Source organism: Equus caballus, chromosome 5 (assembly GCF_041296265.1).
Source record: "Equus caballus isolate H_3958 breed thoroughbred chromosome 5, TB-T2T, whole genome shotgun sequence".
Taxonomy (NCBI): Eukaryota; Metazoa; Chordata; class Mammalia; order Perissodactyla; family Equidae; genus Equus; species Equus caballus.
In genome coordinates, this window is record NC_091688.1 from 14,256,582 (window position 1) to 14,277,657 (window position 21,076).

The 21,076-nt window shown below is 39.1% G+C and overlaps 1 protein-coding gene across 10 annotated transcripts in view; it reads left to right on the forward strand.

Annotated features, from left to right (window-relative positions):
• Positions 1–428: 428 nt before the first annotated feature.
• Positions 429–21,076, forward strand: part of AXDND1 (axonemal dynein light chain domain containing 1) — an 81,041-nt gene continuing 60,393 nt past the window's right edge. For 6 of the 10 annotated variants that reach the window (XM_001488358.5, XM_023640633.2, XM_023640632.2 and 3 more), the window contains exons 1-6: positions 429–795; positions 1,177–1,382; positions 2,746–2,918; positions 3,331–3,434; positions 9,945–10,065; positions 10,681–10,766. In XM_001488358.5, the coding sequence (XP_001488408.1) occupies positions 1,289–1,382; positions 2,746–2,918; positions 3,331–3,434; positions 9,945–10,065; positions 10,681–10,766 (578 nt within the window). In that variant the 5' untranslated portion in view covers positions 429–795; positions 1,177–1,288. Of the gene's footprint in view, positions 823–1,176; positions 1,383–2,745; positions 2,919–3,330; positions 3,435–9,944; positions 10,066–10,680; positions 10,767–21,076 lie in introns of all 10 variants that reach the window. The other 4 variants (XM_023640629.2, XM_070267800.1, XM_070267799.1 and 1 more) reach the window with 2 other exon arrangements.

Consider the following 21,076-nt stretch of genomic DNA (forward strand, 5'->3'; position numbering starts at 1 on the left):
CCATTCTTGTGCAGTAACATTACCTAGGAAACCAGAAACCAGAGAGTTAAAGTCTATCAACACAGAAGCAATAGAACTGTCCAGCTGATTTTCAAAATCATGTATTGAAATTGTGCCAGGCACTGTGCTTGGGAGTATGACCACTGAACAAGATAAGGTTTCTTCCTTCCTGAAATTTATTTTCTATACTAGACGCATCTAGACGCTGGGATTCCACCAGCATTATTTGGCATTAAGGCTCCATCTTAATACAAAACGATCCCTGGTGGCGGTGAGGAGCGGGGTCTCACCTCCTCGGTGCTAATGCGTTTATCACATTCTATCCTGAGAACAGGTATTTAAGCAAGAAGACCAAATGGTTTTGCTTGGGTTGGCTCCGTCTAAAGTGCCAAAAAAAAGAGTCTCGACCCAGGAAGGCCTTCCGCATGCTCCGGGGGCGGTGCTTGGGTCCAAGGAAGACCATCAAAATGTCAAAGACGGGGCAGCATCCAAAATAAAGCCTCAACTGATGGGGGACGGGGAGAGAGACCCCGGCCACCACTAGCGCCTGCGCATAGGGCTCGGCCTGCGGGCGGGAGTCCAGGGATCAAGACACTTTCCGACTCCGTGAGAGGGGCCTCGTTACTCATTTTTATTCTCTGTTGCGACTGCACCTGTGCCGTTGGGATTGTTTCTTACGGTCTCCTTCCTTCGCCGGCACCTCCGAAGGCAGCCCCGGTCGCGGATTGCGAAGGCTCGGGGTCCTGGGTTTCCATGACGACACGCAGGCGTTCCAGGAAAAGGCGAGGCCACAAGGTACCTGGCGGGAAACACAATTTACGGGTATGGGTTGCGAGTGTCCGATTCCCATCGCTTGTGAGGCCGAAACGGCGGGAACTGTGCCCGGCCCCGAGTCCGCGGAGCTGGCGGGCGCGAGGGCGCTGCCTGTGGGCCAGGCCGGGAGCCGAGACGACCGGCCTGGAGCGAGGGCGCCGGCGGCTGGTGCCGGCGGTTGCGGGCTGGGCCGAGGGTGTCCTTCCCGGCCTGGGCCCCGGCCCTGACCACAGGCTTCTTGGGCGCCTCCGATGACCTGCGAGAAGACAGAGGTCTCCCCAAGGAAGGAAAACCCACGCTAGATGAATTGTCAACTCCGATCTTAACATAAGCATTTAACAAGTCTCATTTTTCTGTCTGCAGGACAATGTGGCAGCCCTGCCAAGTCCCGGCACCCCGCTGACTTGTTTCTAGGTTAGCTTTATGGAGAGAGATTTCAAATTACTAACGGGAGTGCTAGGAGACATTGTTTATTATGTCTCTCCCGAAAACGCCCTCCAAATTGCCGAACTCCGCCTCGACGCCTGAGGGCAAAAAGTTAAAAGTCTCTGCACCCAAGGAAGAGACAGGTAAAGTTCTTCAAGGATTCCCGCAAATAGTCATGGCCACAGGCGGAAATCACAGTCCGTTCACCGTTTTCCTTGATCTGAGATTTCAGGATACGTTAGCTTCGTTTCCCAATACACTTGTTTCAGTAAAATCAAAAGCTGTTCCTTTCATAGTATTTTGAGTCAGAGTCCTGTGTCGCTACTCCACCCAAGGGCTGTATTTCTAATTTTTTTTCAAATGCTGATGAGTTATATTGTTTTAAATTCGCTCTACTTTAAATACCAATACCACTTATATGAAACTACTTTTTTGGATACCTGGTCTCTGACTTTAAGGAACTAGTTTGTATCAGGTTTTAATAATTATTCTAAATGAAGATAATTCCTTGTTTATGATTTTTATTCATATACAGATAAGTGCAGATCTGTCCTAGAATAAGAATCAGTTAGACCCATTCCTACCCCTGCTAACGCTTCCTCCCGCTCATCTCATCTTGGTTTTACGGGAGATTGTGCTAAAGCCCCCACCGAACCATTTTGTGCTTCCGCTCCCCATCCCCGCGCCCCCGTCCTCTGATATTCTAAATCTATCCCAAACTCTCAAGAGAGAGAGATTTGGTTATGTGAACTTGGGAGGTCTTGATGGTGATCAAAGCATGAGACCTCATTATAGAAATTAACATAAGCCACACGGTGGGAGGGGCATAGATTAGTGGAGAGTTCTTTAAGAGCCCGACTCTCCTTGACTGACTTCAGAGATGACCTTTTCCTGTATAGCCCTCCCGCCTACGTTTATAACCCCATCGCCCTGGTCGAGCTGAGTAGAAGGCTCTTTCTAGTGTTCTTACTCTACCAATTTGCTCAGGTTCTTCTCTCTTCACTTCCAACAATCCCAACTCTACTTTTACATTTTAACCCAACTCAGATCCCTTCCGCTCTATGAATGCCCCGATTTAATGCAATTGTTCTCACCTTTGAACTTATACAGAAAAAATTACTCAATAATTTGACAGTTTTGAGGAGAGGAGATTTCTTTTGTGTTTTTCATATCAAAGGGAAATTAGACATTCATCTTAAGGCTATCCTAGTTAATTGAGTAAGTGAAGTGAGTTTTAATTTTCAACTTTGAATTTAGAATAACAGAGGTTCATCTTTGTATCTGAGTTTTTGAACCCGTGTCTGATGTGTGAACAGGGCAGGCAATATGAGTTTCTTTTTCTTGACTAGATGATATTCAGTGTTTTTAAAGTTGTTACTATTCTTGGCAACCGGAAGCAGTGTTTCCTGGTTAGAAACATTTTGATGGGATTGATCAAGCAGCCTGTGAATCTCCAATTAACTCTGCAGAAAACTAGTCAGCGTTTCTTTCTCATTACTTTCTTAGGACTTCCTGAACTAAGGGAGAAAAGAAATATGGTGGATCGTTCAAAACCCCTTCCTACTTCCCTTCAGAACGAGTTCATCCCTGAGGAAGTTCTTCTTTCTCTGACCTATGCAGCCAATGCCGGTCCTTGTCCTGAAAACTTATTGCCCCCTAAGAAAATTAAAACTGCAAAGGTGTGTATATACATATAAAAAGTACTTGGGAACATTTATCTTTTCAGTATCCAGTTCATTAAGTATTTATTAAACATATCTTATATATTCTAGATTGTCTTAAAAATGTTTTAAAATTAATTTCCTAGATTGAAACTAAAACTAAAATTGAAAACTAAAATGCTCACATATTTCCATTAACCTGTTTTTATGGGATTTACCTAAATGATCATTACTACTCTTAGTCTTGATATATTTCTCTCACTGTTGAATTGGTCTAGTTTCAGTCTTTCTCCACAGTATTGAATAAAAATTCTGCTCTTTTTTCCATAGAATATACAAATACTCAATATAAAACTCGAAACAATTAAGAATAGCTTTCATTTGTCTAGAGCGCCCTCTGCTGTGTATTTGTGTTTTTGCTTTTCCCCAGGGTACTCTTCTGCGCCCTGTTGACCCGGTCTGGCATCACCCTGTTCGAAGGAATAAGTTCAAATACCTGATTGACCATCCCGTTTCCCTTACTGGAGCTGGAAGGTAAAAAGGGAAGATAATGGGGTAGATGCAGATGAATGGAGTCATTTTCTCATTTTGTATGATTTCTTTGGGAGGGGCAGGGTTGGAAAAATCATAGAATCACAGATTTTAAAGCTTGAGTATATTTGATGAAGCAGAATACAATCTGAACAGGGCACAAGACCAGCTTTTTGTGTATGATTATTATCAGCAGGATGGCAATAGGGCTGGCGGTACCTACTTTTGGTTTAAGTTTACTTTTTTGCATGCTTGTCCCCTTACTCTCCGCTTCGTTGTACCCCAAAAAGGGACAAGATCAGACAGGCAGAATGCCGTCAGTGCTTCTTTTATTTGTACATCTGAAATGAGCTGGGTAATGTAGCTTCATGATGTGCAACCTTGAAAAAACAAGTGCTCAATCCCTGATTTTCTTCAAAGTGAACCCTTAGCTTTTACACGGTTTCAGATCAAATCAGCAAATACTATATGTGGTTTTTATATCATTCCTAAAAATATTCTAAATGTCAGAATTTTTCCTGTGAAGATTGTGACCTGCAATTTTCTATGTCAGGTCCATTTATCAGTTTACTCCCTGCATGTCCCTTACTGAAGTATCACTTCGTCTGAAAGAAATGTTTAAACTTATTAATCCTCAGGGAAATGATTTAGTCTTTCCGAGTTCCATTTTCTCACTCGTAAAAAGGCGATGATAGACTTGCTCCATTTCGTGTACCTTCAGGGATGTTGTAAAGCACAAATGAGATAATGGATACAAGAGCACTGGGAAAACTATATAGTACTATGTAAATATAAGGTGGTATTGCTCAGCTATGTCCCAGTGCTAGAAAACTGGCAGAAACTTGGCCTGTTGACTTTTGTGTCCTGGAGCTTTAGTGTCATCAAGTATCTGTACTGTATTTTACATCTTCAGATCGTGGCTATAATTATTAAGAGTAATTATCAGTAGTTATGAGATGTTTGAAGTACTCTGAAAAAATAATTAGCTATATCTGAATGTGGCAATAAACTGATATTAATGTTTTAATGTCAAATGACTTCTGACTTGGAATTTTTAAAATGTGAAGTTGTGTGTTGTGGCAGACAGGATAATGGCCTACCCCCAGAGTGTCTTCACTCTAATCCTCGGAACCTGTGAATACATATCTTATGTGGCAAAAGGGGCTTTGCAGATGTGATTAAGGTAAGGACCTTGAGATGGAGAGTGTCCTGGATCATCAGGAAGGGCCCAACCGAATCGCCCGAGTGTTAAAAGTGGAACAGGTAGGAAGTTGAATGGGTCAGAAAGATGAGACAAAAGACGGAGCAGCACAGATCCGAAACATGAGAGGGATTCACCCTGCTGTTGCTGGCTTGGAAGATGCAGGAAGGGAGGACACAAGCTAAGAACTGCCTTGGCCACTAGAAGCTGGGAATGGCCCTCGGCTGGCAACCAGCAAGGAAACAGGGATCTCAATCCAAGGACCGCGAGGAACTGAGTTCTATTTACAACCCAAACGGGCATGGAGGTGGATGGTCCCCTAGAGTATCCAGGAAGGAATGCAGCCCTGTCAACACCTTGATTTTAGCCCAGTGAGCCCTGTGTTGGACTTCTGACCTACAGAACTGTAAGATAATAAATCTGTGTTGTTTAAGCTGCTAAATTTCTGGTCACTTGTTATGGCACCAGTAGAAAATTGATAACATGTATGCACAATTAATAGAATTCATAACAAGAGGTAACTTTCTAGCAACCTTAAATATTCAGAGCACAGCAGTAAAATACAAAACGACCAAACAAATAGCCTCTGAGTAATATTTTTTGATAGCTCTCTCAGAGTTGAGTGCAGAAAATAAATACTCTAGACGTCTTAAGCAGGATATTGAGTATTTACCAAATTATTGGAAGGGCTAAAGGAGCGAGTGTGAAGCAATGCCTTTGGGAATAACTCCCAGAACAGAATGGAATTAACCCCTCATAGAGTCTACTGCCTCCAAGGCTGCCACAGAGTTCAGGAGTATGTTCCCTTGAATAGACGTTTGTCCAAGGAAGATAAAAATGGCCAATAGGCACATGAAAAGATGCTCAGCATCATTAGCCGTAAGGAAATGTAAATCAAATCACAATGAAATACTATTTCACACCCACTGGGATGACCAGAATCAAAAAGTGGATAATAACACATGTTAATGAGGATATAGGGGAATTGGAAGTGTCATGCATCGCTGGTGGGAATGTAAGATGGTGCAGCCTCTGTAGAAAGCAGTTTGGCAGTTCTTTAAAAAGTTAAACATAAGGGCTAGCCCCATGGTTTAGTGGCTAATTTTGGCACACTGCTTTGGCAGCCTGGGTTTGTGGGTTTGGATCCCAGGTGAGGACCTACACCACTCATCAGTCATGCTATGGCAGTGACCCACATAAAAAAAAGTTAAAGATAGAGTCACCATATGACCCAGTAATTCTCCTAGGTGTATACTCAAGACAATTGAAAACATATGTCTACACAAAAACTTTACATGAATATTCATGGCAGCGTTATTCATACGGCTAAAAAGTGGAAACAACCCAATTGTCCATTAATCGATGAAAGGATAAACAAAGTGTGGTATACAATGACATATTATTCAGCCATAAAAAGGAATGAAGTAGTGATACATGCTACAACATTGATGAACCTCGAAAACATGCTAAGTGAAAGAAGCCATTCACAAAAGGGCACATATTTGTATGTTTCTGGTTATATGAAATGTGCAGAATAGAGAAATCCATGGAGACAAAAAGTAGATTAGCAGTTGTTGGGGGCTAGCAGGACAGGAGAGTAGGGAATTACTGCTAACGGGTAAGGGGTTTCTTTTTGGGATGTTGAAAATATTCTGAAATTAGATACTGGTGATGGTTGTACAACTTCATGAATGTACTAGAAATTTATAAATTGGACTCTTTAAAAACTGGCCAGCCTGGTGGCATAGTGGTTAAGTTTGCATGCTCCACTTCAGCAGCCCAGGGTTCGTGGGTTCAGATCCCGAGTGCAGACCTACACACCGCTCATCAAGCCATGCTGTGGAGGCATCCCACATAAAATAGAGGAAGATTGGCACAGATGTTAGCTCAGTGACAATCTTTCTCGAGTAAAAAAGGGGAAAATTGGCAACAGATGTTAGCTCAGGGCCACTCTTCCTCATGAAAAAAAAAAAAGTGAATTTTATGATATGTGAATTATATTGCAATAAAAATATACCCCCTTAACTGTTATCCAAGGATCAGGAAGCTGACGTCAAGAAGCTGTCATTACTGCTGCTGTTGCTGCACTGCCTCTCTGGACCTGGGGAGCTGGAGGATGGACTCTGGAATGTCGCTTCAGGAAAACCACATTTTCATGATACTGCAGGCAGAATCAGCTAAAACATGGCAGGAAAATGGCTTCTGCCTCACTTCTACTTCCAAAATCTTGGAAAAGTACATCTACTGGTAGAACTTAGTTCACACCCAGAATCCTAGCTGCAGGAGTATCTAGGAAAGTGCTTTCCAACTTCTTCAATTCAAAGGGGGCGTCCAACACACCCCAGGGCCTGCTGTATTTCCGGACTGTCCTAGGCATTATAATTATACCCAGAGAGTCCTCAAGAAACTTCTAGCTTCTTAAGTCATAAGTTTTCTTAACAGCCACAAAGTTTTAAATACATTTTAAAAAGACTTAATGTTGCTTAAAAAGCATATGTCAGTTATTTGGAAAATTGATATCTCTGAAATATTTCATTCCCTGACAACTTCAGAGAAAAGACATGCTTATTTATGCTCATAACTCATCCAGTGAACATTGGAGAAAAATTTGAAGTATGAAATCAGTTTGATAATCTGGGGCCTGGAGAAAGGGATGAAGAATTTCTTAAAGTCTGATGAAGTTTAGTTTTTATGTTATAGCTAAGAATCAAAGTTCTGTTTTATTTCTTTGAATAAAAATAGATTTTCCAGAAAAGCGGAAGCAGGTGATTTGCCACAAAAGTTTTGTGAGAAATAAAACATATCTCTAATTATTTTTAAAAGAAAAATTATATTCCAACAAATAAGTAAAACATTTCCTCTAAAAATAAATTATATAAATAAAATACCCAATAGTTCAATAACAGAAACATAAAAGGCTCCTAAAATTACTCTTTGAGAAAATTTGTATGACAGTTACCAAACCAACATTTCCTTTAGAAAGATGTGTGTGTGTGTATGCATACGTATGAAACGTTCATTGTTCTGGCTAACAAAGTCATATTTGCCAACTTTTCTGTTATTGGTGTGATAAAAACTGATGTTCCATCATCCTGAGAGCAGCTTTTTTGTAAATAACTTTATTGAGATATCTTTGACACATAAAAATTGTTTATATTTAAGGTGTACAACTTGATAAATGTTTTGATAAATGTATACATTGTGAAAAGATCACCGCAATCAAGCTAAATAACTTATCCATCACCTCTGTATAGTTACCATTTGTGTGTGTGTATGTGTGGTGAGAGGATTAAATTTAAGATCTATTCTCAAAGCACATTCCAAGTAAACAATATAGTATCGTTAACTATCATCATGCTGTACATTACATCTCCAGAACTCATTCATCTTGCATAATGAAACTTTGTACCGTTTGACCAACATCTCATTTCCCTCTCCACCTCCATTCCCTCACCTTACAAATAAGTGAGATGATGCACCATTTGTCTTCCTCTCTCTGGCTTATTTCACTTAGTATAATGTTCTCCAGGTTCATCTATATTGTCACAAATGGCAGGATTTCCTTCTTTTTTTAAGGCTGAATAACATTCTGTTGTACATACACACCACGTTTTCTATATCCATTCTTTTGCTGACAGACATTTAGGTTGTTTCCATGTCTTGGTTGTTGTGAAGAATGCTGCAGTGAACATGGAAGTGCAGGTTTCTCCTCAAGATCCACACTTCATTTCGTTTGGATCTAAACCCAGAAGTGGGGCTGCTGGATCATACGGTCGTTCTATTTTTTTTTTTGTTTTTGAGGAAGATTAACCCTGAGCTAACTGCTGCCAATCCTCCTCTTTTTGCTGAGGAAGCCTGGCCCTGAGCTAACATCCGTGCCCATCTTCCTCTACTCTATATGTGGGACACCTACCACAGCATGGCGTGCCAAGTGGTGCCATGTCCACACCCGGGATCCAAACCAGCGAACCCTGGGCCTCCGAAGCAGAACATGCGCACTTAACTGCTGCGCCACCAGGCCGGCCCCTATTTTTTATTTTTTTTGACAAACATCTATACTGTTTTCCTTAAAGGCTGTACCCATTAAAACTGGGGAGAGGGGCAGAGACATCTGGAAATTATATGCAGTAAGTGGCATGATTATAACTGTGCTATAGGGAGATGAATCTGGCAGAAGTAGAATTTAGAATATGCTAGAGAGACTTGAGAATCCACAAAAAAGTAATGACAATTTAGACTAGTGATTTGGTATCGGCAAGAGACAAGAGGACCAACCACTAGAATGATATGAGGGTGGCTCTAAAAGTGAGTGATGGATGGATATTGAGGGCAAAGGATGGGAAGGAATCAGTTATGGATGCTGAGATTTTGCATAGTAGAGTGGTGGTGCTAGCTGAAAGAATTAGTGAATATAGGAGGGTGAAAAGTTAGAATGGTGGGAAGATCATTCACTTGTATCTAGAGGTAGCAAATGTGATCAGGAGAGATTTGATGGCATTGCCAAGGGAGAAAGTGTAAGGAAAGAAGAACAGAGAGATGAGGACAAAATATTGTGGAGCATTTTCTTTTAATAGGCAGGAGGTCACAGAGAAGTCCAAGAAGGAGTAGTTGGGATGAAAGAACCAGGAGAGTCCAGTGACACAGAAGATAGAGGAAAGGAGAGTGTTGTTAAAAAGAGAGGTGATCAACCCTGGAAAATATCCCAGGAAAATAGTGGAAGATAAACTTAGCAGCGGAAAGTTGTCATCAGCTTTCTGAGAATGGTTTCGGAAGAGAGAGAGGGGTAGAAATCAGATTGCAGAGAAATTTCAAGAAATCCGATGCTTAAAAGAAAGTGAGAGTTAGATTGATCGATTGGTTGATAGATAGATCATGATAACATGACCAAATGCATGGTCAAGGGAAGATTTTTAGGAGGGGGAAAGTCCTGAGTTATAGACAAAGGAATATTCCCAGAGAAGAGGAGATACACAGAAATTATGATTGGTGGAATGAGATCCCTGAGGATGTGGGCAAAGATGAAATCAAGGACCTAAGTGGAGGAAATAACCCTGGGGAAGAGAACACATATTAACCTGAGATTGAAGGAAAGGAAAGAATTTGTGAGGTGAATGAGAAATTTGAGGTGGAGAAGAGAAAGATGTGAGGGGAAACTCGCGTCTAATGTGTCAGCCTTCCTAGTAAAGGGTGAGGTAAGGAGACCAGGTTTCTACCCCTTTTTACCGCTAAAAGAATGTGTGTGGACCTTACCTACTCTTATCCAGTAGCCAGACAGGAATTTTATTTTTAATTATACTTTTCTTATTTTTTAGGGATATTTCTTTCCTGTATGATGTTAAATACGTTAAAGGAGAGACTAGGGAGTGTACAGTTTTCCCCCCACATTTGGACTGTTCATTACAGCCACATGATGGTGTCATTGTGCCTCATAAGGTAAATACAGTATTTGACAAATAATTTCCTCTCCTTCTTTCTACTTTAAAAACAAAATCATTTCCCCAAAAGATAAAGCAATGTCATACAATAATAACCTGCATTGCTTATAAGTTTTTGTAGCACTGTCTAATTATTTCTAGAAAAGAGTTTTTAGTGGGAAAAGATCAAAGATATTTTAAGCCATTTTCCAAACTACAGTTATCCACTTTAATCTAGACAATACAATATAGGAGACTAGTTTTTGTTTTTGTTTTTTTTTTTAGAAATCCACAGTTTAAAGTTGTGAAATTCTTATTTTTGGCATGTTGCTGAAGTGGATTTTAAATTCCTACTGAATTTTAATGCGTCATTAGATTTCTGAATATATGGGACATGTGCAACTAATACTAAAACCAAAGTTGCTCTTTAATTCATGGTTATTTTTTTAATGTATGCTCCGATAAAAGTTTTTTGCTACTTGTCATGACCCATATTCCTAATATTGTTACTTCTGTAATTAGAATCTCTTAACTTAATAAATAGTATCCCATTGCTGTAGGAATTAGGATTTGTGCAACTCTGTTTTTCTTGTCTATTAATGTTTCTTTTTGTCATTATTTCTTTTTTTTTCAGCCGAAGAAACTAACGGATACTTTGATTCCTGAAGAATTTCATATTGTGTCAAATACAGGAGTTTCTGGTTTGGAGTGTTACGATGAGTGAGTACTATTATATATACTGACTATCTGACAAGTTGCACTGTTTCTTCCTTCCCAGACATAGAGGCACCTGAGAATAGTTCACTCATGTTCCTAGGCATTATCTACACTAAAATGAGGAAGCATTTGGCCTACCATCCTAAGACAATTTAAGAAAAGTATCCAAAACTAATGAAAAACTCTTACTTGAACGAGTTTGGGATTTTAGTGATTAAATTGTTCTATGTGTTTTCCTACTGTGTAATATTGAATTTAAAAAAATAGATCTTTGATGGGCAAAAACTGAGCGCCATCCCATCCGAACAAGAACGAGACAAGGATGCCCTCTATCACCACTCTTATTTAACATAGTTCTGGAGGTCCTGGCCAGAGCAATCAGGCAAGAAAAAGGAATAAAAGGAATCCAAATGGGGGGGAAGAAGTGAAACTCTCGCTGTTCGCAGATGACATGATCTTATATATAGATAACCCCAAAGAATCCATTGGAAAACTTTTAGAAGTAATCAACAACTACAGCAAAGTTGCAGGGTATAAAATCAATTTACATAAATCAGTAGCATTTCTATACTCTAATAATGAACTAACAGAAAAAAACTCAAGAACACAATACCATTCACAATCGCAACAAAAAGAATAAAATACCTCGGGGTGAATTTAACTAAGGAAGTGAAAGACCTGTACAATGAAAATTACAAGGCTTTTCTGAAAGAAATAGATGACGACATAAAGAGATGGAAAGACATTCCATGCACATGGATTGGAAGAATAAACATAGTTAAAATGTCCATTCTACCTAAAGCAATCTACAGATTCAATGCCATCCCAATCAGAATCCCAATGACATTCTTTACAGAAATAGAACAAAGAATCCTAAAATTCATATGGGGCAAAAAAGGACCCGAATTGCTAAAGCAATCCTGAGAAAAAAGAACAAAGCTGGAGGCATCACAATCCCTGACTTCAAAACATACTACAAAGCTACAGTAATCAAAACAGCATGGAACTGGTACAAAAACAGGTGCACAGATCAATGGAACAGAATTGAAAGCCCAGAAATAAAACCACACATCTCTGGACAGCTAATCTTTGACAAAGGAGCTGAGGGCCTACAATAGAGAAAAGAAAGTCTTTTCAACAAATGGTGCTGGGAAAACTGGAAAGCCACATGTAAAAGAATGAAAATTGGCCATTCTTTTTCATCATTCACTAAAATAAACTCAAAATGGATCAAAGACCTAAAGCTGAGACCTGAAACCATAAGGCTTCTAGAAGAAAATGTAGGCAGTACACTCTTTGACATCAGTATTAAAAGAATCTTTTCGGACACCATGTCTTCTCAGACAAGGGAAACAATAGAAAGAATAAACAAATGGGACTTCATCAGACTAAAGAGCTTCTTCAAGGCAAAGGAAAACAGGATTGAAACGAAAAAACAACCCACTAACTGGGAGAAAATATTTGCAAGTAATACATCTGACAAAGGCTTAATATCCATCATATATAAAGAACTCACACAACTCAACAACAAAACATTAAATAACTCCATCAAAAAATGGGCAGGAGACATGAACAGATGTTTCTCCAAAGAAGATATACAGATGGCCAATAGGCACATGAAAAGATGTTCATCATCACTGTGCATCAGGGAAATGCAAATCAAAACTACACTAAGATATCACCTTACACCCATTAGAATGACAAAAATAACTAAAACAAATAGTAACAAATGTTGGAGAGGTTGTGGAGAAAAAGGAACCCTCATACACTGCTGGTGGGAATGCAAACTGGTGCAGCCACTATGGAAAACAGTAGGGAGATTCCTCAAAAAATTAAAAATAGAACTACCATATGATCCAACTATTCCACTACTGGGTAGCTATCCAAAGAGCTTGAAGTCAGCAATCCCAAAAGTCCTGTGCACCCCAATGTTTATTGCAGCATTATTTACAATCGCCAAGATGTGGAAGCAACCTAAGTGCCCATCAACAGATGACTGGATAAAGAAAATGTGGTACATATATACAGTGGAATACTACTCAGCCGTAAAAAAGAACAAAATCGTCCCATTTGAAACAACATGGATGGACCTTGAGGGAACTGTGTTAAGTGAAATAAGCCAGATAGAAAAGGACAATCTCTGTATGACTCCACTCATATGAGGACTTTAAACCTGTGGACCAAGAGAACAGATTAGTGGCTACCAGGGGAAATGTGGGGTGGGGGGTGGGCACAAAGGGTGAAGGGTTGCACCTACAACACAACTGACAGACAATAACATACAACTGAAATTTCACAAGATTGTAACCTATCATTAACTCAATAAAAAGTTAAAAAGAACAAAAATAGATCTTTGTTCTGAATGCTTGACTATGCCTCTTTAGGAATGGTTTTGAACAATGACTATGGAGACAAAGGAAAGTAGCCCTCTAAGCTGGAATCTCATAATACATGCTCTGGGGCTTAGGTCAAGACTGCAGACTAGTCATCTCAAGTTTTCTTTGATTCGTGTTTATGTGATTAAAAATGGGATCTTAACAAACTAGAACTTTGGACTAAGGTTATAATAAAATATCCAGAAGCTGTCACTCTTTTTGCCTTATCCAATACATATGTTACATGGCACTTCCTTATGATGGTGGGTTTCAGAACAATATTTTTCCAAAGAGAACTAAATGGAACTAATTTTTTGGGTAACTTTTTATTTTTATATAATTTCAAGATTATAAAAAAGTTACAAAAATATGACAAGGAACTCCTATGTACCCTTTATCCTGACTCACTGAGTGTTTACATTTTTCCTCTTTTGCTCTAATATACACGTGCATGCACACACACATATATTTTTAAACTATTCAAGAGTAAATTGGAGGACAAGAGTGACGTCAGCAACATGGCAGAGTGAGCTGTTCCCTTTATGTCTCCCCCTTCAAACTACCACTAAATGGATGTTCATTGATCAACTGAGGACACCCCACACAGCACAATAGGATTCCTGAGAGACATGTGCAGCTATACATCTGAACATGGATGGACTACCCCCAGAGAGGTAGTAGAGATAGGTGAGCACTCTCTGGCCCCTAGCAAACCTGTGCATGTGTCAGACTGCTCTCCCAGCTGGAGCACCCGTAGCACTGCTGCAGCCCTGAGGGTGGGAGTGCATCTCAGTGCAACTGTGGGAACAGGTAACAGCAACCCTGAACCCCTGCATGCTTGCTTTCCAACCTGGTGAGAGAGCCCACAGTGCTGCCCCAGTCCCCATGGAGTGGCCTAGGCTTGGACCCAGTGGGCAGGCCCCACCCACCAAGCACAACAGTTGGTGTGGTGGATATGTGCATCCAGGTGAACGAGTTCCCAGCAACTGCAAATGCCTATAGTACTCCTGTGGCCCCTAACTGGGGAATGCATCTTGGCAGGACTGTGGGAGCAGGTGGCAGCAGCCCTGAGTCCCTGTGTGATCAGTTTCCCATCTGGTGGGGGGGCCCACAGTGCTGCCCTCATCCCCAGGGAGTGGCCCAGACTCGGAACCAGTGGAGAGACCCCACCAACCAAGCACAAGAACTAGTGTGACCTAGGAGGACACAGTGGTGGATCTGTGCACCTGGTTGACTGGGTTCCTGGCTGCTGTGAAAGCCCATAGTACTGCTACAGCCCCAAAGTGGGGAACATGTCTCAGTAGGACTGTGGGAGCAGGTGGCAGCAGCCCTGAGCCCCCGCATGATCACTTTCCCATTCAGTGGGAGGGCCCACAGGGCCACTGTAGTCCCAAGGAGTGGCCCAGTCTCAGACAGGCACAGAAGACAGGGATCATGGTGGGCTCAGCATACACAGCTCCTGCTGCCTCCCCAGTGGTGGCAAATGGAATCTGCAGCTCGATACCATCATTATGCAAAGGCACAAATCCACCCCATCAAATACTATGAAGAGGTATATTAATACTCCAGATGAGAAGGAAACAGACAAACACCCAGAAATCAATCCTGAAGGAACAGAAATTTATAGTCTAAATGACAGAGAACTCAAAATAGCTATCATAAAAAACTCAAGTTACAAGAGAACTCAGAAAGACAGTTTGATGAAATCAGGAATAAAATTAATGAACAGAGGGAATTCTTCACAAAAGAAATTGGTTTTTAAGGAAAAACCAATCAGAAATGTTGGAGATGAAAAACACAATGAATGAAATAAAGAAAAATCTGGACTCCCTAAATAATAGAGCTGATATTATGGAGCACCGAATTAGCAATTTAGAGGACAGAAAATAGATGCTTCAGATGGAAGAGGAGAGAGAACTAAGACTAAAAAGAAATGAAGAAATTCTCTGAGAAATATCCAACTCAATAAGGAAATGCAACATAAAGATTATAGGTATTCAAGAGGGAGAAGAGGGTGAGAAAGAACAGAGAGATTGATCAAAGATATAGTAGCTGAAAACTTCCCAGACGTGGGGAAGGGGCTGGAATTACATGTAAAAGAAGCTAATAGAACTTCTAATTACATCAATGTAAAAAGACCTTATCCAAGGCATATATTAGTAAAACTGGAAAAAGTGAATGACAAAGAAAAAATATTAAGTGCAGCAAGGCAGAAGAAAATAACCTACAAAGGAACCCTCATTAGGCTTTTAGCAGATTTCTCAGCAGAAATCTTATGGGCTAAGAGAGAGTGGAACAATATATTCAAAATTCTGAAAGACAAAAGCTTTCAGTCAAGAATACTCTATCCACCAAAAATATCCTTCAGACATGATGGAGAAATAAAAACTTTCCCAGATAAACAAAAGCTGAGGGAGTTCATCACCACAAGAGCCCTGCTACAAGAAATGATCAAGAAGGCCCTCATCCCTGAAAAAAAAAAAAGAAAGGATTTTCAAAGCCTTAAGCAAGGAGATAAATAGACAGACAAAATCAGAAAATTTCAGCTCTCTATCAGAACAGATTAGCAAACACTTAATTATAACATTAAAGATAAAGGGAAGGAAAACATCAAGAATAACTATAATCACTTCATTTTAACCATGAACTCACAACACAAAACAGAATAAGTTGAGACAATAATAACTTAGATGGGGAAGAGGAAAGGGATGGAACCTGCTTAGACTAAGGAAATAAGATTCTATCAGAAAATGGACTATCTCATCTACAAGATATTTTATACAAACCTCATGGTAACCACTAAAAAAAATCAGAACAGACACAAATGATAAATAATGAGAAAACCATCATATAGAGCCAGAAAACTGAATTGGCAATCCCAAATACACAGGATGAGAAACAAGATAAATACAGAACAACTGGAAAACAAGTGATAAAATGGCAGCATTAAGCCCTCATATATCAATAATCACTCTAAATGTAAATGGATTGAATTCTCCAATCAAAAGACACAGAGTGGTGGGATGGATTGAAAAACAAGACCAAACAATATCCTGCCTCTAGGAAACACAGCTCTAAAGACAAACACAGGCTCAGAGTGAAGGGATGGAAGACGATACTCCAAGGTAATGGCAAATGAAGGCAGATTTTGCCATACTTATATCAGAGAAAGTAGACTTCAAGATAAAAAAGACAATCAGAGGCAAAGAGGAGAAGTATATAATGATAAAAGGGACACTCCACCAAGAGGACATAACACTTATAAATATATATGCACCTAACACAGGAGCACCAAAGTACATAAAGCACCTATTAATTGACCCAAATGGAGATATTAACAGCAACACAATAATTGTAGGGGACTGTAACACCCCACTTACATCAAAGGATAGATCATCCAGGCAGAAAGTCAACAAGGAAATAGTGGAACTAAACAAAAAACTTGACCAGATGGAGTTTATAGATATATATAGGACACTCCATCCAAAATCAGCAGAATACAAATTCTTCTCATGTGCACATGGAACATTCTTAAAGATAGGCCTTCTGTTGAGAAACAAGGCAAGCCTCAGTAAATTTAAGAAGTATTAAATCATAGAAAGCATCTTTTACAACCATAAGGCTATGAAACTAGAAATCAACTACAAAAAGAAAGCTGGGAAAGTGACAAACATGTGGAGACTAAACAACATGCTACTGAACAACCAATGAATCATGGAAGAAATTAAAGGAAGAGTCAAAAAATATCTGGAGACAAATGAAAATGAAAATACACCATACCAACTCATGTGGGATGCAACAAATCGGTCCTAAGAGGGAAATTCATAGCAATGCAGGCCCACCTTAACAAACAAGAAAAATGTCTAATAAGCAATCTTAAACTACAACTAACAGAACTAGAAAAAGAACAAACAAAGCCCAAAGTCAGCAGAAGGAGGGAAATAATAAAACTTAGAGCAGAATAAATGAAATTGAAACTGAAAAAACAGTAGAAAGGATCAATGAAACTAAGAGCTGGTTCTTTGAGAAGATAAACAAAATTGACAAACCCTTAGGCAGACTCACTAAGAAAAAAGAGAAAAGCTTCAAATAAATAAAATTAGAAATGACAGAGGAGAAATTACAATGGATACCACAGAAATACAAAGGATTCTAAGAGAATAATATGAAAAACTATATGCCAACAAATTGGACACTCTAGGAGAAATGGATAAATTCTTAGACTTATACAACCTCCCAAAACTGAAGCAATAAGAAATAGAGAATCTGAATAGACCAATCACAAGTAAAGAGATTGAAATAGTAAGCAAAAACCTCCCCCAAAAAAGTCCAGAACCAGAAGGCTTCTCTGGAGAATTCTACCAAACATTCAAAGAAGATTTAGTACCTCTCCTTCTCAAACTATGCCAAAAAATTGAGGAAGACAGAACACTTCCTAATACATTTTACAAGGCCAACATCACCCTGATCCCAAAGCCAGACAAGGACAACACAAAGAAGGAAAATTAGAGGTGTATACTGCTTCTGAACATAAATGCAAAAATCCTCAACAAAATATTGGGAAATTGAATACAGCAATACATTAAAAAAGATCATACACCACGATCAAGTGGGATTTGTACCAGGGACCCAGGGATGGCTCAACATCTGCAAATCAATCAATGTGATATACCACATTAAGAAAATGAGGAATAAAAACCAGATGATCATCACAATAGACACAGAGAAAGCATTTGAGATCCAACATCTATTTATGATAAAAACTCTCAATAAAATGGTTATAGAAGGAAAGTGCCTCAGCATAATAAAGGCCATATATGACAAACCCAGAGCCAACATCATACTCAATGGGGAAAAACTGAAAGCCATCCCTCTGAGAACAGGAACAAGACAAGGGTGCCCATTTTCACCACTCTTATTCAACATAGTACTGGGGGTTTTGGCCAGAGCACTTAGGCAAGAAAAAGGAATAAGAGGAATCCAAATTGGTAATGAAGAAGTGAAACTCTCACTGTTTGCATACGACATGATTTTATATATAGAAAACCCTAAAGAATCCATCAGAAAACTATTACAAATAATCAAAAACTACAGGAAAGTTGCAGGGTACAAAATTACCTTGCAAAAATCAGTTGCATTTCTATACTCTGATAACAAACTTACAAAGAGAACTCAAGAATACAATCCCATTTACAGTTGCAACAAAAATAAAATATGTAGGAATAAATTTTACCAAGGAAGTGAAAGACATATACAATGAAAACTATAAGACATTATTGAAAGAAATCGAGGATGACATAAAAAATGGAAAGACATTCCATACACATGGATTGGAAGAATAAACATAATTAAAATGTCCATACTACCTAGAGCAGTCTACAGATTCAACGCAATCCCATTCAGAATCCCAATCACATTCCTCACAGAAATAGAGTAAAGAATCCTAAAATTGATATGGGGCAACAAAAAACCCCAAATACTAAAACAATCCTGAGTAAAAAGGACAAAGTTGGAGGTATTACAGTCCCTGACTTCAAAATATACTGCAAAGCTGTAGCAATAAAACAGGAGGTACTGGCACAGAAACAGACACACAGGTCAATGGAACAGAACTGAAAGCCCAGAAATAAAACCACACATCTACAGACAGCTAATCTTCGACCAAGGAGCTAAGAACATACAAGGGAGAAAGGAGTCTATTCAATAAATGGTGTTGGGAAAACTGGACAGCCACATTGCAAAAGAATGAAAGTAGACCGTTATCTTTCACTATACACAAAAATAAACTCAAAATGGATCAAAGACTTGAAGGTAAGACATGAAATCATAAGACACCTAAAAGAAGATATAGGCAGTACACTCTTTAACATCAGTCTTAGAAGTACCTTTCCTAATACCATGTCTACTCAGCCAAGGGAAACAAAAGAAAAAATAAACAAGTGGGACTTCTTCAGACTAAAGAGCTTCTGCAAGGCAAAGGAAACCGTGAACAAAATCAAAAGACAACCTGCCAACTGGGAGAAAATATTTGTAAATCATGTATCTGACCAGGGGTTAATTTCCAAAATATACAAAGAACTCATACAACTCAACTACAAAAAAAACAAAAAACCTAGTCAAAAAGTGGACAGATCTGAACAGACATTTTTCCAAGGAAGATATACAGATGGCTAATGGGAAAATGAAAAGATGTTCAACATCACTAATCATTAGGGAAATGCAAATCAAAGCTACAATGTGATGTCACCTTACACGTGTTAGAATGACTCTAATTACCAAGATAGAAAAAAATATATTGGAGAGCATGTGGAGAAAAGGGAACCCTCATACACTGCTGGTGGGAATGCAAACTGGTGCAGCCACTATGGAAAACAGTATGGAGAATTCTCAAAAAATTGAAAATAGAAATACCGTATGACCCAGCTGTCCCACTACTGGGTATTTATCCAAAGAACTTGAAGTCAACAATTCAAAGAGACTTTGCAACCCTATGTTCATTGCAGTATTATTCACAATAGTCAAGATGTGGAAGCAACCCAAGTGCCATAGAATGATGGTGAACGAATGAATAAAGAAGATGTGGTGTGTGTGTGTATATATATATATATATACATATACATGATAGAGTAGTACTCAGCCATAAAAAAAGACAAAATCATCCCGTGCAACAACAAGGATGGAACTTGAGGGTATTATGTTAACCAAAATAAGGCAGATAGAGAAAGACAAACACTGCATGATTTCACTCATATGTGGAAGATAAACAAACACATGGACAAAAAGAACAGATTAGTGGTTACCAGAGGGGAGGGAGGGTGGGGGCTAGGCATGAAGGGTAAAGAGGCACATATTTATGGTGACTGACAAATAATGTACCACTGAAATTTCATAATGTTATAAACTATTATGACCTCAATTTTTAAAAAAAAGTAAATTGGAGACATCATGACCATTTATCACCAAATACTTTATTGTATATTTCCTAGCAACCCACTAGTTATAGATCTTTTTGATGACTTTTTTAAGCTCCATCATTTCTGCTATATTTATTAGTTGGCATTTTATCATATAGACTCATGGATTTCTATTTTATTCAGTGGTTTTTCTTTATTCTTATTTATTTTGGTGTTCACATTTTTCCAGATTTGGCCAATGCCAGCTCCTTTGAGCTGGCTCTTGTGTTCTTTGGACATGTCACTATCATTCTTTGAATGTTCCCTTATTTTCTGGCTCAACAAGTTTTCCAGGTTCGTCTTTCATTTCCCAACTCCAACTCTGGAATGAGCTCTGAGTCATTTCTACAAGGAGTACTGATTCCTTTTAGTGGTGATTGGTACTTAGGAAACAAGATCTGGATGTTAGATGTGCTCATTGCTCCTGGGGTATCATCACTTCTAGTGCCTCTCACCTACTCATTTTTGAAACTTTATTTTGAGTCTATATTCCCTGGAGATTCTTCACTGATCTAAATTCTGAAAATAGACCTTATTAACCAATGGTATTCCAACAAGGGGCAGAACAAAAGGAAATGCTTATTAACTAGGGGAAGAAAAAAAGATACATAAATAATAATGAATTTAAAGGATTACCATGTGGCTGTAATGGTGATACTCATTTAGGTGTAACAAGCACTACCAGAGGAGAGAGAGGCTGGGAGTCAGGAAAGCTCAGTTCTAGTTTCCGTCTCTGCTTCTTATTAATTGTATAACTTGTTTAGTCACTTAACTTTATTGACTTCAGTGTTCTCAGAACATCTTTCCACCTTTGAAAATTTATGTTTTTTTAAAATGAATCAAGGAAATGTTCATATTGTGACATATTGAGGAATGTGATTGAAGCTCCTTTACTAAAAAAATGTTCCACATATGATAGATATTATTACATCTGTGTCTATATATGTCTAAGGCTATTTAGGTGTGACCTTGTGTGCAAAATGAT